General features: G+C 41.5%; 1 protein-coding gene across 1 annotated transcript in view; it reads left to right on the forward strand.

The window, feature by feature from the left end:
• The window catches only part of fmn2b (formin 2b), a 55,810-nt gene extending 38,860 nt beyond the window's left edge, over window positions 1–16,950 (forward strand). Inside the window, exons 14-19 of the mRNA XM_026177564.1 lie at window positions 1,256–1,376; window positions 1,657–1,749; window positions 4,963–5,014; window positions 12,493–12,642; window positions 12,754–12,835; window positions 13,277–16,950. Coding sequence (XP_026033349.1) covers window positions 1,256–1,376; window positions 1,657–1,749; window positions 4,963–5,014; window positions 12,493–12,642; window positions 12,754–12,835; window positions 13,277–13,303 — 525 coding nt within the window. The 3' untranslated portion in view covers window positions 13,304–16,950. The remainder of the gene's footprint in view (window positions 1–1,255; window positions 1,377–1,656; window positions 1,750–4,962; window positions 5,015–12,492; window positions 12,643–12,753; window positions 12,836–13,276) is intronic.
• Window positions 16,951–16,991: the final 41 nt, after the last annotated feature.

Genomic DNA, 16,991 nt, shown 5'->3' on the forward strand with positions numbered 1-16,991 from the left:
CCCTTTCTGTGCCCCACTCATGTATTGACCCATGTGCCTGTTCATCTTAGCCGCTATGATGCCTGACAGAAGCTTCCACTTGGTGTTGAGGCTGGTTATTGGCTGGTAGTTGGATGGGACCGGCCCCTTCTTGGGGTACTTGAGGATCGGGATTGTCCGACCTTCGGTTAGCCATTCCGGGTGTCTCTCGTCAACTAGCAGCTGGTTCATTTGTGCTGCCAGACGCTCATGGAGTGCAGTCAGCTTCTTCAGCCAGTAGGCGTGAATCATGTCGGGGCCTGGTGCTGTCCAACTCTTCATACTGCAGACCCTTTCTTGGATGTCTGCCAATGTGATTGTTACCGGACCCTGTTCAGGGAGGTTGCTGTGGTCTGCTCTTAGATCCACTAGCCACTGAGCATTGCCCTTATGGGTTGCGTCCTTCTCCCATATGCTCTTCCAGTATTGTTCTGTCTCCAGCCTTGGTGGTGCTGTTCTCATATTGTTCCCCTGCCACTGATAGCTGGTTCTGTGGAGAACAGCTGGTTTATTCTCCTGCCTTTGATCTCTCTGGTGTTCCTCTTGAAGCGGCTGGCCAAGCCTGTGAGTCTTTGCTTGGCAGTTTCCAAGACCTCAGGTATGGACAGCTTGCTGTATTTCTTAGGCACCTTCTTTGTTGCACCTTTTTGCAGCTCTGATAGTTGGCTAGCCTCCCTGCATGCTACCTTAATCTTGGCCTCTAGTCTCCTTCTCTATGGAGGGTACTACTCTTTGTGGCTGTTCAGTTTGTAGCCAAGCATCTCAGTGATCACTGCTGCCGTGGTGTAGATCAGCTTGCTAGTCCCGGGAATGGTGGCAGTCTTGGTAGCCAGCTACGGAGGATCCAGGTTTCAAGCTTTACCATGATCCTATCTCTCAGGTCAGTTCCTCTTGCACTCAATGATCCTTCTTCTATTGCACTTGGGGCTTGGTACCCAATCTCAGGTGGGGGTGATGATATCTCCCCCTTGACCTGGCGTCCTGGCAAGCTTGAAGGATAGATTGCCCGCAGGGGAATTTCTCTCTCTCTCTCTCTCTCTCTCTCTCTCTATCTATCTATCTATCTATCTATCTATCTATCTATCTATCTATCTATCTATCTATCTATCTATCTATCTATCTATCTATCATTGCATTGCTAACATCTAGCATGCTGGGGATGGTTATTCCAACAGTAGGATATCTATGATTCATTTGAACAATTGTATTGTGCCCTAATTGGTTTGTCCATTTCCAGGATGCTGGCAGGGAGACATGTGTGTATCCTCTCCCTGAGCCCCATGACCTGTTTCAGGCTTCGCAGCTGAAATTTGAAGATTTTCAGAAAGATCTGGCACGACTCAGGAAGGATCTGAGAGGTAACACATGTAGCTGCATTTCAATCAGATTAAAGGACATACATTTACTGTATAAGCATTCATTTCCTGGAAACTGACCAATACCCATTACCTGACTACCTCTCATCATTCAAAGGTGAAAATGATGATTTGCAAGTTTTTGAGTCCATTTAAAAATCAAACTAAAACCATTTGGGGGCATTATAGTGGTTTAACATGATTCATACTTCCATGCGTGCATGAAATATATTGATAAAGCTGAAATGGTTCATTCAATGGTTGACTGTTTTCATTTTCTCAGCATGCATATCAGAAGTAGAAAAAGTGTGTAAGATTTCAGATGAGGAGAACTTGGAACCTTTCAAAGAAAAGATGGATGATTTCCTCAAACAAGGTAAATTATGTAACCCCCATACATACATACATACATACACACATACATACATAGATGCATACATGCATACATACACTTATTGACATGATATCACCATGCAGTTGCTGTAGATTTGCAGGTTGCACATCCGTGGTGTAAATATTGTGTTCCTGTCAAGCAGGTGCTATATTGGATGGTAGTACAGTCTGAAAGTATGGTATTGTAGTGTCTTTACAGTACAACATAAAGCATAAGCACACGTAAAGCAAGTATCCCCTCGGCTTGCTGCCTGTACTTTGGGGTTTCTTCCGGTGGACGAGAGGGTTTGTTCCCTGTGCGAGGGTCGGGGAAGGGGTCCTGACTGTCATCTGCGCTTATGCGCTAAACAACGGTTTAGAGTACCCAGCCTTCTAGGAGTCCGTGGGAGGGAGACTGGGGACAGTCTCCCTCAGAACATGGTCCAAATGGACCATGTTCAGCATCTCCATTGCCAAAGCCAAAGGTGGTTGGTGCCTGTTGTTGTGGTAACCTCCCTTGTGGTGGTGCCCATCTTTAAGAAGATGGACCAGAGGGAGTGGGGCATCACACTCCTCAGCCTCCCTGGGAAAGTCTATGCCAGGAAGAAGAGTCTGTCTGTTGGTGGAACCTCGGATACAAGAGGTACAATGTAGTTTTCGTCTTGGTTATGCAACACTGGATCAGCTCTTTATCCTCTCGAGAATACTTGACGGTGCATGGGAGTTTGTTTTTTTGTGTACTTTGGAGAAGGCATTCGACCGTGTGCTGTGGGAGGTGGTTCCTGTGGGAGGTATGGGTTGTCTGGCCCATTGCTACAAGGCGTTCAATCATTATACAACCATTGCAGAAGCTTGCTCTGCATAGCTGGAAATAATTCTGACTCGTTTCCAGTGGGTGATGGACTCCAGCAGGGCTGCCCTTTGTCACTGATTCTGTTTGTAATTTTCATGGACAGAATTTCTAGGTGTAGCCAAGTGGAGGAAGGCTTTCACTCAGAATGTCTTCTCTGCTTTTTGCAGATGATGTGGTTCTGTTGGCTTCATTGGGTGATGGCCTCCAGCTCGCACTGGAACCGTTCGTAGCTGAGTGTGAAGCAGTTGGAATGAGAATCAACCCCTCCAAATCTGAGGTCATGGTCCTCAGCTGGAAAAGGGTGGAGCGCCCACTCTGGGTGAGGGACAAGTTCCTGTCCCAAGTGGAGGAGCTTAAATTTCTTAGACGGATTGGTGGATTTGGTGCTGCAGTGATGTGGACACTGTACTGGTCCATCATGGTGAAGAGAGAGCTGAGTGTAAAAGTGAAGCTATTGATTCACCAGTCGATTTATGCCCCTACCCTCACCTACGGTCACGAGCTGTGGGTAGTGACCAAAAGAATGAAATCATGGATACAAGCGGCAGAAATGGGCTTCCTTTAAAGCAGGGGTGTCAAACTTAAATACACAGTGGGCCAAAATTCAAAACTGGATCAAAGTCGCAGGCTAACATTAATATTCATTGAAAAAAAACTCTTCCTCCAAATATAACAAGGAATCTTTTCTTATGGACTCAAACAAGTTTTGCTGAAAAACTGAATATGGAACAAGCAAAGCTTAATACTAAACAATATATATAGCTTATATAAACGTATATATAATTTAATATTGCACACATGCAAAATCAAAATTCCAATTAAATAACACATCAGTGGAATTAATTTCTTAATTAAATTTGTATTTGCAGCCTTCTGAATTAAATTTTATCATTTTATCATTTATCAAATTTTCATCATATTCTCCCACCTGTCCAGAAAGCTCCTGTTTTCTGCCTTTCTTTTTGCCATTTTGGGATAGGTAGCATGGCAGTATTTGCATGGTTGCTATGACTATGGTTAACAGAGGAGAGGGTGCTAATGGGTCCTGTCATGACTGACGTGCCAAAACACCAACAGAGCATTCTGGGAATTGTAGTATTAGCAGTACATGCACTGTATAATACTGGCAGGGCAGCTCTAATGGTAATTTTGTATGGCTTCGCGGGCCAAATGTAATTAGGCGGGTGGTAGGGTGGTTCGGGCATTTGACAAGGATGCCTCCTGGGCACCTCTTGGGTAAGGTTTTCCAGACGTGTACCACCAGGAGGAGGCCCTGGGGCAGACCCAGGACACGCTGAAGGGATTATATCTCTCGGCAGGCATGAGAAGGCCTTGGTGTTCCCCCGGACAATTTAGAGGAGGTGACTGGGGAGAGGGAGGTCTGGGCTGCTTTGCTTAGGATGCTGCTTCTGCAAAGTGGCCCCAGATAAGCAGAAGAAGATGGATAGATGGAACTGATTGTTATTGTACATGAATAAAATTGAAATGAAAATTGACTTATCAGACCAGGCAGCATTTTTCCAATCAACTATTGTCCAACTTTGGTGAGTTCATGTGATTTGTTGCCTTAATTTCCTGTTTTTTAACTTTTTAACTTAAAAAGGTAATCTTGATTGTGTCTATATACCATGTGATTCACTGATTTGTTTGCACGAATGAGCAACTGAACAGATGTACCTAACAAACTGCATGGTGAGTGTATCTAGTGAGTGGGATAAGATGCCTCAAATCACCCTTTCTAATGTGTTTTCAGTAATTTTCTTGTGCTATAAGTATGATTTCTTGTGTTTTTGGAGAAAGAAGTCCTACCATCAATTAATGCTTTAATTTTAAACGACCCTTTAAGATTAAAGCATCAGCCTAAGCCTAAGGTGACCCTTAGGCTTAGGCTGATGGGGGCATCCCACAATGCACTGACTAGTTTTTCATTCACTGTGTGGTTACACACCACTCTGCACTTAATCATTAGTTGTTGTTATCAATCTTTGGCTCTGTTACGCAGTGTGTCTTTTATCCTGTCTTGCTCCCATCACCCCAACTGGTTGAGGCAGATGGCTGCCCCTAGCTGAGCCTGGTTCAGCTGGAGGTGTCTTCCTGTTAAAAGGGAGTTTATCCATCCCACTTCACCAAGTAGAGTCTTTAACTTAAAATATAAAGCACCTTTAGGCAACCGTTGTTGTGATTTGGTGCTATATAAATAAAACTGAATTGAATTGAAATTGAAAGTGTCTATAGTATGAGTACACTTGAGGACAGAGCATATAATTTTCTACTGTAATAAATGGACATTCATGATAGCAAATCCAATCACTGTCTCATGATTTACACACATATTGACTTCATGTATTGTTCCTCCTTTCTTAGCTAAAAGTGAACTGGAGATGCTGGATTCTCAACTCAGCAGCACTCATAAACTGTAAGAGCGACCTTCTTTATTTGTTATATTTGTGACAGTACTGTCTCTTTAACATATATCATCTAATTTCAGAAAAACATTAAAACATTGCACAGAACTCCAATACCATTACATTTTGACTGGTTTGTACCAACCAGTTATCCCCACCGCTGTGTAACAGACGCAAGTCAGCAATGTTTTTTAGACTACATTTCACATATAAAGTGTGCATTTCTATCCTAAAGAGGCATTAATGACACAAGTTATAGGTTTGTAAACAAAGATAACCTGGTTTGAATCCTTTTTTAATTACTGCATTTGGCACTTTGTACTCACTGTTTACATATAGGAAAAGCTATTGGTTAGGAGTAAAATATGTCAAATCACCTGAGAAAGCCTACAAATTGAAAACTTGAATAGAATTTGTAGGCCATCCCTTTCCCTTTGCCTTCTCCTCCTTACCCTACCCTACAGTTCCTTTCATAATCTTTATTCATTAGACATGAAGTGTCATATATTTCAGGCCTTTTAAAATTTTGATTATGATTCATCAGTAATTATTTTAATATTTCATTTTGAGTGCCAGAAGTTTATTATTCAAATAGCATAAACACTATATACACTGTATTGCCAAAAGTATTCACTCATTCATCGAAATCATTTAATTCGGGTGTCCCAATCAGCTTCCATGGCCACAGGTACATAAAATCAAGAATGGCTTGCTCTCAGGAACTGTGAAATCCATAATGGTACAGTGATAAAATGCCACCTGTCAACAGGTCCACTCATGAAATATCCTCACTATTAAATATTTCAGTAGCAGATGTTAGTGGTATTGTAACATAGTAAAGGGACTGGGAATAACAATTCAGCAACAAAGTGACAGGCCATGTAAAATCACAGAGCAGGATCAACAGATGCTGAGACACATAGACTCATAGCTCTGCCAACTTTCTGCAGAGTAGATCCCTACAAACTTCATGTGGCCTCCACGTGGAATTCAAAGACATCCTGAAAATAAAAGTGAAAAAATGATGCAGCAAGATGTATGCCCCCTCACGTGCTTGTATGCATGCCTCACAATGTTGGGGCGTGTTCCTAATGAGAAGAAAGCTCCAAGACAGGTGCAAGCCACTGCCTGGCCTGTAGAGGTCTGTGCGTCTGTCCATAAATATGCCTCCCCAGACTATCACTGACCCACCACCAAACCGGTCAGCTGAATGATGTCACAGGAAGCATAATGTTCTCCATGGTCTCTTCAAACCCTTTCACATCTGTCATGTGTGCTCAGGGGGGCAACCGCTCTCATGTGCTAACATCACCTGGTGCCAGCGGTTGACCTGCCAAGCCAAGTCAACTTTATTTATAAAGCACTTTAAAAACAGCAACCAGTGACCATTGTGTGGAACATAGCAATAAAAAATAAAATTGAAATAAATAAAATAAGTACATATAAAATAATGACTAGAATTAAAATTACAACACAAAATAAGAGCATTGACAAATGCAAGATCTAATTAAAATGAATAAAAACAGTCAAAAAAAATAATTTAATTTAATAAATAAATAAAATCAACAAATCTCACACTGCGTCCAATGACAAGCAGAAGAGGTGGGTCTTAGAGAGGCCTGTCTAATGTGAAACAGCAATGAATTCCCCAATTTGGGAGCCACTACAGCAACAGCATTGTCTCTGAACCACCACTATGTCCTTCGCACATCTAAGAGCAGTTGGTCAGCTGATCTCAGTGATTGGGAAGGGGAGTGTTTCAAAGAGATCTTTTAACAGCATGTTTTTTGTTTTGTTTTGTTTTGTTTTAGCCAGCTGTCTCAGCTAAAAGAAGCTAACCCTGCACTGATCTGACTGCTCAATCTAAAATCACTGTCCATCCTAAAACCCAAGTTTGTAACAGTAAGCTTTACATACTGTGCTAGCAGCCTGTGTCTACAGGAAAAGACCCACCAGTGACACCAAATTCAAATTCAAATTTTATTTGTCACACACACACAACCATACACAGTATGACATGGGGGTGAAATGCTTGTAGCTGTACAATGCCCGACCATTAAATGACAGAAAAAGGTTTTACAGTATTTACAATTTACAGTTTACTACAAAATTTACAAATTAACTTAGAAATTTACAGTAAAAAATGTGCAAATAGCAGAAAGAGATTATAAGGATTATAAATCATAGGAAATGTGTGGTGGTGCGTGTGGTGATGTGTGTGAGAGTCCAGTCTTATAGTGACGTGTGTGGGAGAGTCCAGTCCTACACCTGATTCAGGGCCCGACTAGCCTGGGGGAAGAAGCTCCTCCTCATTCTCTCTGTTTTGGCTTTAAGGGAGCGGAAGCGCTTCCCAGACCTCAACAGTGAGAAGAGTCTATTGTTGGGATGGGAGAGGTCCATCATAATCTTCCTAGCTTTGGACTTGCACCGCTTGGTGTAGATGGACAGCAGGTCAGAGAGCTCTGATTGAATGATGCGTTCTGCTGAGCGCACCACCCTTTGCAGATCTCGTCTGTCCTGCTTGGTGCTGTTCCTAAACCAGGTGCAGATGTTTGCCGTCAGGACGCTCTCGATGGTGCAGGAGTAAAAGTTCTTGAGCGCCTTCAGTGGCAGATGGAAGTCTCTAAGTCTTCTGAGGAAGAAGAGACGCTGACGGGCTTTTCTGGACCTGACACAACAACTTCTGTCTTATTTTTATTAAAATTTAGGAAGTTTAGAGCCATCCACACTTTTAACTCCTCAAGGCTAAAACTAAAGTTTTCATTGAGTAGGCATGGTTTTGTGTTAGGGGTACGTAAACCTGTATAACATCTCCATAACCATGGAAAACAATTTTGTGCTTTCTAAAAATAAAACCAAGGGGCAGCAGATACAAATAAGATACTAGAGGCGCAAGTATCAAGCTCCATGGAAGGAAAAGGAGCAGAGGAAGATCTGAAATCATGTAGCCCAACCTATAAAGTTGTCTGATACATGTAGGATCTGAACCATTCCAGAGCAGTGCCACAAATGCCCTCACAGTGCTCTAAATGAGATATTAAAATAAGTCTAGGACAGGGGTCGGCAACCCTAGGCAGGGTTAACTGATGGCACGACCATAGCTGGACTAGCCATCGGGCATACCGGGCATTTGCTTGGTGGCCCGATAATTTTCTTTCTTTTTTTTTGTAACGGTTTAAACAACGAAAGGTGGTGGATTGGCCAGATGCTGGCTGGCAGGTGGATCAGGGAGAGGGGAGGCAGGAGGAGCAGAGACCCGAGGCAGCCGTCGGTCTGACTGTCAGGTGAACTGAACTTCAGGTAAGAAGTTCTGACCTGCAGTCTATCTGGGTCAGATATAAACCAAGTTTAGGTGGAGTTTATTTTCGTTGTGCTGACTTTTTACAGTCAGTTACAATAACTCGTACTGCGTACTAGCTAGCATGTTATATGTTATTGCTAGCAGTTTCTATACAGCTGGGTGGGTGCTACGGTGTTACTGATAGTGAACGTTATTTTATTCATAAGGTTAGTTAGTAGAGTTGCCTACCGTCCTGTAAAAAGACAGAATCGTCCCGCATTCAGAGAAATTATTACGCGTTTTGTGTTGAGCTGAGAAGGGACGCAGTTTGTCCTGGACTTCAGCTAGGATGGAAAAAGACACAAAGGTGGATTTATTCTGCTGCACAGCGGCCTCTTCTCCTCTCATTCTCTCCCTCTCCTGTTGCTACTTTAATAATGAAACTGATCAAAGGTCAGCTGATCGGCTTTTCTCTCTTGTTTGTTTATCGCCCACTTTGCGCCAGATGTCGCGCTAAACAACAGCAGCATGTTTAAGCTTGATCAGCTGTTGTTAGAATTTATTTAATATTAGTTTCTAGTATCAGCTGATGTTTGCTGGAGCCACAGCTGTAAAGCTGCTGGTCATGATGTCGGTTTGGTTACTGAATTATCAGAGCTGAACAGGTGATGGAGAAACAGGTAGTGATGGGCAGATGAAGCTTCATGAAGCACTGAAGCTTTTCATCCAATTGGTTCACCCCAGTGCAAAGCGTCATCATTTTCAGCTCCTCCCATAAATGAAGCAAGCCTCGATACGCGCATCGCGGAAACGCCCCCTCAATTTCTCAACACAAGCTTCGCAGCCTCGATACAGAACGTCACATCACTAGAAACAGGTTTACCTTTTAGGTGACATGAATAAGTTGGAGGGAAGTTATGAACTGTTTCTGAGAGACAAATAACACCAGGATCCTTTTCTATGTAGCTGACGGCTGGTAACTGTGCAGGGGCGGGTCTAGCAAAGTTCTGCCAGGGGGGCAGGGAAAGAGGGGCACAAAGAAATACTTTCTTATTCTCATTTAAAATGTCTGGCTGTTATTAAATAATTATCTGAAGCTTACAACCAAAGTTTTTATCTGACATAAAATGTATAGAAATCATACATATACCAACAACACTGTCACAACAGCATTTGTTTTCATTCAAAGGCTTTATGGCTTTAATACCTGGTGGGCCGGTCTTTAGTGAAAATGCCCGGGCTGGTTTTTTGTGTCCCAGTCCAGCCCTGGGCACGACACGCAGTGAAATAATCTGAGAAGGTGCATCAAAAAATAAATGGCCGCGCCAGCGGTGCACATTGCAAATCAGCTCACATTACACACATTAGTTGTTCCTCTTCTTAATGACGGTATCTTAGCTAACAACCCCAACTACCAGATTCAACTTGTAATTGGCTAAAAATAACTTAGCCTACTGGTGAGAGGGTCGTTGTTAGCTTTCCACATTCCGACACTTCAAAAGCTTCAGAAGCTGTCCACTCAGCTCAGCATCAGCACCACGGAAATACACGGATACATCCGTAGACTCGAGACACAAGGCGTCTTTGGGACTTTCAGGTGTATGGACCAATGTTTTATTTTCTGATCAAACCAGAAATCTTTAATGAGCAGCTGGATTTGTCTCACATTAACTGGCTGAGTTAATGCCAGTTAATGCAACATCAAAGCAGCTGGAATCCACAGCTCTGAGTGTTCATGGAGCTGCATGTTCACCTGCTGGACATCACTACCTGACAAGTTTAACTGTCTTCAGAACATTGCAGAGGCCTTATTGACAGTATTTGGCTCTACATATCTGTGTGAGCAGATTTCCTCTCACATGAGTGTCCTCAGGTAGCCTCTGAATGCTGGACACTCGCAGACCTGTGTCTCTGAGTGGGAGACCAAAGATCACATTAACATGTGTGTCTCTGTATTAACAAACATGCCATATTGGCCCAGTTTATTTTTCTTATTATTGTTGTGAGGAGACCATAAATAGCATTTGTATTTTCTGTTGTACAGTTCATTTGCTGTTATGAGTTCTTGTTATGGAGAAAAAGTGTCTTTTTATCCATAACATAACAAAATAGCTGATAACGCTGATAGCTGCCAACATCTGCAAACAAATATAATTCTAGAAAGTTGTTCTATATATTGTGTAACTGTTCATATAGAGCGTTATTAAATTTATTGCTAATGCAATCATATGGCACACTGACTTCTGAGGAAATTTTAAATGGCACTCACCATCAGAAAGGTTGCCGACCCCTGGTCTAGGAGAACTAGCATCATATAGTTTCCTGAATCTATAGCCAGGAGTATGTCATTAAATACCCTCAGCAGTGCAGATTCTGTGCTAGAGACCAGATTAAAAAATACATTGTTTTAATTAAAAAACACCTTCAATTGACTGTAAACAGGATTTCTGAAAGAAAAGGAAATATTACTAATAGGCCTAAAGTTAAATAATTCAGTATCCAACTGTCCAGGCCAGGTTTTTTGATCAGTGGTTTCACTGTTGCATGCTTAAAAGGTTTAGGAACAGCTCCTGAGTACAGGTAGCCCAACCAGTAACATTTTCTGAACCAAACTAAGCCAACAATTCTTTAATATTTGAACAACACCTGCAGTGTGCCCTTTTTCAGCTGTCTTTCAGCTTTTCGGGATTCACATCTGACAGCACAAGTTGTGTCAATTATCCAGGGCTCAGATTTGGTTTCAGGGTGCCTGGTTTTTAATGGAGCCACAGTATCTAATACAATTTGGCAGGGTGAATGAAACTAGGAGCAGAGTGTCTCTGTATCTGAAGACACAGACTCGGGAATCCCAGATTTCAGATTGAAATAAGCAGAGAAATGCGCAGTTCAATAATATGACAGTGCCACGCAGGGGTGTGAGGTTTAACAGGTTTAACAGGGCAAGGCAATGTCAAATAAGACAGGCTTATGATCTGAAAACACTTTATCACAGATGGTTAAGTCTGAAACAGACAAACCATGTGTTAGTCCAGACACCAACTGTATAAAATTAAGGGCCAATTAGGCTTAAAAAGTCCTTTAACCATTGGTTTGTCAGGACAGCAAATATGTACATTAAAATCACCAATATTAAAGACTTGATTATATTTAGGCATGACTTCAACCAATAATTTAGAAAAGTCATTTAAAAAGTCCTTATTACATTTATGTGGTCAACAGATCTCAGCACATAACACAAGGTGAGAGTGACCCAGCTCAAATAAGCTCAGTTCAGAGCTGGAGAATGGAGACACTGATGGAGATAGCGCCTTACTTTTTGTTTTTAAGATGCCATAGAAAGGTGCACCAGACAGGCCTTCAGCCTCACCAGCGTACCGCTGTGTCGCCTGCACCAACAGTGATGCTTCCTCCAGGAAGCATTGTAATCAGAGTGCAGGAGAGTTAGTGATAACTGTCAAAAACGGGAAAAGTCTTTTGGCCACCATGAAGACACTTCACTCTGGCAGAAACTCAAAAATGCAGGAGACTATGATAATAAACCAGTAGAGTTAAATTTTGAGTAAGTAATGCATGGCAAATCTTCCGGAATGGCACTTAATAATATGCCATCGTGGATGAATTAAACTACCTGTGCAGCGTCTGTAGGGTCCAGGTATTCTTGCTACGGGTGCCTCATGCTACCAGTAGCAAGAAGTTGGACATTTCTTTTTTTATATTTGAAATGCTGTATTCTTTATTTTCATGAGTTACAGGCTATAACCGTCAACTGAAATATCTCACTTGTAATGAATGCTTTTCAATGCTTAGCATGATGACGTATAGTAGACGTCAGTATAGTATATAAAGAAAAAAGTATCAGAGCATGAACACTGCATTTCTTTTTTTCAGCTTCTCTCATAGTCACTGACGTTAGTGGTTTCAACTCTGTGAAAAATTTAAACATCAGATTAATATCCATTACATTTTGAACATAAAATGCTGTTACATTTCAATTAATGCATCTCCGCACTGGATTGCTTTTGTTATTGTTCTTCTTTCTTATTACTGGCATTGATAACAAAAATGGAATTACTAGCTACATTATAAAGCAATTCTGATAAACTCATAGAAACATGAACAAAGTTTATTAGTAAAACAGTCCTGAAACCACTCACACAGAACAAATTTTGTGTCAGATATATATTAAGGTGACAACTGGTGTATTTTCAGGTTCCTGGAACTTACAGTGTTTTTCTCAGTGAAGGCCAAAGCAGGAGAGAAAGAGGTTTCACCTAACATGTTCTTCTCCATTTGGCATGAGTTCTCCTCTGACTTCAAGGACCAGTGGAAGAAGGAGAACAAAACCATTCTCAAAGAGAGGTACAGTTGTTTCTTTATCCATTCTCTTCAGCTTTCTGTCTTGCATCGTGTCATTAAACTTAGCTGTTGAATATGCACTGTGTAACTGCATTAACATTGTATGTTTTGCAGGTTAAAAGCAGCAGAAGAGAGTTTCCGACAGGCCAAAGAGAAGGCATCCTACAGTGTCAAACCTAAACAATCATCGGGAATTGTACGTTGACGTTAAGCTCTTCTTTATTCTCTTTAATCAAAAGTTTGTTCTCTTTAGCTAACAAACTAAAGTTTTAAAATGTATAACATTTTTTTTTCTTCATTAATACACTAAATACATCTCATAAGGATTTTTGTCTTTGTGCTGGGAGTATCCACTGGGAAAAACTGGCAGCTCTTCCTATCTTTACTCCACATCATTGAATCTGCATAAGTCTGTCTGAGGGACTCCTTTTCAAATTTAGTTTTAAGACCCAAATGATTTTGGCTTATATTAAGCTTTTTGCTGTAAAGTTGTATATTATAAATTTTTTATTTATTTGTATTTCTGTATTTATTTATTTTTTGTCAATGCAGTAACACAGGAACCCTGCAAAGTGTTTCCTATGGAACTGGATGGATGAATAATACTCAGTTAATCTCTCTCTCTGTCTTTCTACAGAAAGCCAAGCTTGGCATGAAAATTTGACATAGTGGGCTTGGCACGCTTGTTTTCATGACTTTGGACACCAGCAGTGAATCAACCACAAAAGTACGAAGATGACCGACAAGAGAATTAAGCGACAGAATAAATGAGAATGACCTACAATATGTGCAGACAAGCGATCTCTGGACTTTTTTTCTCATCGTTATTTTTATGTTTGGTCACATTTGCCTGCTCTGTCTGCCTGTTGCTTTAGATGACTATTGGATTCAACAGAATCATGAAAAGATGCTCCTTCAGGGCCATCAGGTGCAAAATATTTACAGTAATCATCAGCATCCCTTGTCTATGGAGCCCAGGTTTAACTGATAATGTAATACACTCATAATCATTAACACCATCAAGTTTCCTAAATAAGTATTTGAAAAATAATTAAAAACAATAAGCAATTATTCCTAACGACACTGACCTTTATTAAGAGCAAATGAGGCCAGTAAGATGTGATGGAAATTAAGCACTAGTGACATGATGGTATTGGATTTACTATGGAAAGTACTGTTGTTGCAGACTTTATCTAATTTTCAGTTAAAAAATTGGGTTCTTGTTTTTATACTCCAAGCAGTAATCCATAATGACTGTGAACCAATAGAACAATTTTTTGTTCAAATATCCATCCATTCTGCTTCTCTGGGGCTGGGTCGCGGAGGCAGCAGCCTGAATGGAGACGCCTAGACGTTCCTCTTGCCAGCCACTTCCTCCATCTTATCCGGGATAACACTGAGGCAATCCTAGGCCAGCAGAGAGATGTAAACTCCTAGGTCTGCCTGAGGACATCCTGACTGGAAAACCTTACTTAGTAGAGCTCTAGGAGACATGCTCATCAGATGTCCGAACCCACTCAACCGGCTCATTTCAATGTGGAGTAGCAGCAGCTCTACTCTGAGCCCCTCTTCATGTCCTTACCCTCTTATCTCTAAGAGAGAGGCCAGCCACCCTTCAGAGAAAGCTCATTTCTGTCGCTCGTATCTGTGACCATAGGTAAGGATAGGGAAGTAGACTGATTGCTAAATCATAGCATCATGTTTATGCTCAGCTCTCTTTTCACCACGATGGACTAGTACAGCATCTGCATCACTGCAGCTGCAGCACCAGTCTGCTCTCCTCACTACCTAAACTCCTCCACTTGGAGCAGCAACTTGTCACTCACCCGCAGAGGGTCAGTGACAAGTTCACCCTTTTCTCACTGACAACCATCGCCTCAGATTTTGGAGATGCCGATTCTAGTTCCCATCGCATCACACAGCTGTGAAACACTCCAGTACGAACGAGGCCACTACCTGATGAAACCAAAAGAACAACAATGTCTGCAAAAAGCAGAAATAAAATTCTTAGGCCACCAAAGTGGAAGCCTTCCACCAACTGGCTACAGGGGCAGTCCCTGTGGAGTTTAACACCCACCGGAAATGAATCTGACTCATTGCTGGCAATGAGCTCATGAAATGCTTTTACAGGGACCCAAATGGCGTGCAGCGATGGGAGTACCCTTACTCCCGAGTCCCAGGTATTTAAACCCTAGTGGTAGTTATCTCTCAAGAGATAACTAGGGTTGATCATGTGCCGTATGTTCTGGACACTCGGGTGAAAAGCAGAACTGAGCTGGACTGATCACCACCGTGTGGTAAGTTAGATAACGCAGCATAAGGTGTGCCCTGAGTTATTAAAGGCTCTGGATGTTGTAGGGCTGTCTTGGTTGATATGCCTCTGCAACATCAGATGGAGAGCTGGGTCGGTGCTTGTGGATTGGCAAACTGAAGAGGTGCTTCCCATCTTTAAGAAGGGGTACCAGAAGGTGTGCTCCAACGGCAGGGGGATCACACTCCTTAGTCTTCCTGGTAAGGTCTATGCTAGGGTACTGGAAAGGAGAGTTCATCCAAACAGGCCTTCAGTGAAGCTGGTTCTGTTTTGTAACGAGCTGTCTTGCTGTAGTCTTCTTCAGACAGTCTCCACTGCCTGGGTTATAGGTATGTAAGTGATGAAAATGAGACCACACCAAAGAACACTATGATCCAGTGTAAGTTTTTGAATCTAGTGGATGAAGTCAGTAGTTTTCAATATGAAAGGGGGGTGTTCCACAGGAGGGGAGCCAGGATGGTGGTGAGGAAATTGGAAACTTTGTAGGTGGCAATTTAGTATTAAAAGCACTGTGTGAATGTGTGTGCGTGCTTTAAACGTTTCGATCAGAAAGCCTTGAAAAGAGTTACTTTATTTATAAAGTTTAGCCTGTTTGAAGGCAGGAAGAAAACTGGCAACAATGCCAGTTGTGTGAGTTACACTTATCAATATCACAACTTTATCATTAAGACACAGGAGAATCTGATGGGTTATAGTCAAGTATTCCAATAACATTTATTTCCAAATTGGCATGGGGCAGTTTTAGTTTTTATTCTTTCGGCTCTAGTCCCAGTCACGATTAATGGTCTGAGAGCGATTAAAGAATAAATACAAAAAAACCCAGCCCAATAACAGACACTATTTTAGATATTATTTTTAGACACTAGTTTAAAATTTTAAACCCTTCTGTTCTCTGTGCACAGAGTTCCACAGGTACATGCTCTATGAATGGTGCTGCTGTCTTTTGGACACTTGATTGGTCAATAGTAGTTTCATACTTGTTGCTATCCCATCTGGAACCTAACCTGCTCCGGATAAGGTTAGGTTACCATAGTGAGGTACCCCAGTAAGAAATCAACCACCTTTGTAACACAGAACACATAGGGTTAACCCCCCAGGTTACCTGAATAAGACAAAATCCTGTGTCTACAGGAGTCTCATTGACTAAGGACCTTTTGACAATGACTTGTGACCCTTATCAGTCCAACTTCTGCATCCCATTCTAATGAACTCCAATTTTGGTATTTTAAATGTATTGACTCAAGTCATGGACTCTGCTATTGAAAGTATTAAACACTGGAGTCAAAAATAATATCAAAATCAAGACCTTAAACAGTCCAGCATTCAGAGTTCTCTCATCTGACAACTTCAATTTTATTTTTGTGAACATTCTTTTTTTGTGGTTTAGGAAAAAGAAAGAGAGAATACTGATCTGCAAACACTGTATGGCATTATGTTTGGTTCACAAAAAACATTTCAGGAAAATGTAAGCCTGCAAAGAAAAACTCATGATCGGTCTTTGTAAAACACCCATATGCATCTGGATATTTCATTTCTTCTCTTATGTATTTACTGGGACAGAACTCTTTGTAACTATCAGATGATATCACTATGATTGCTGTTTACTGTAGGTTTGGTTTTCTTGTAACTGTGAGTGAGAGTGTAAACCATTTCCAGAGATTACACAGAGCCAACCAGCTTGCCTGTGCTGAAGACTGGCACTGATAATTGCATTAGAAGATACTCATGGCTATACTGGGCTTTAATGTGTAGATTCTGACTGTAACTTGCCATCTTTTAAAATCAACAGAAATACAGCCATAGACACATCCTTGTAAATTAAATCATCTCGCCTCAATAAACCTCTCACTTTGTGATTCTGCATCCTCAACACCATTCAGACTGTCTTTTAGCAGAAAATCCAAGTCAGCATACATTTGTACAGCTGGTATGCCAAATCTGACAGGCAGCATTTTGCAGGTGTTGCAGAATTAATGTAAAGTAATAAAATGTTAAAGAAATAATATGAGCATCAGCATGATGTTTACAATTGCAATCTAGT

This window comes from Astatotilapia calliptera, chromosome 8 (genome assembly GCF_900246225.1).
Source record: "Astatotilapia calliptera chromosome 8, fAstCal1.2, whole genome shotgun sequence".
NCBI lineage: Eukaryota > Metazoa > Chordata > Actinopteri > Cichliformes > Cichlidae > Astatotilapia > Astatotilapia calliptera.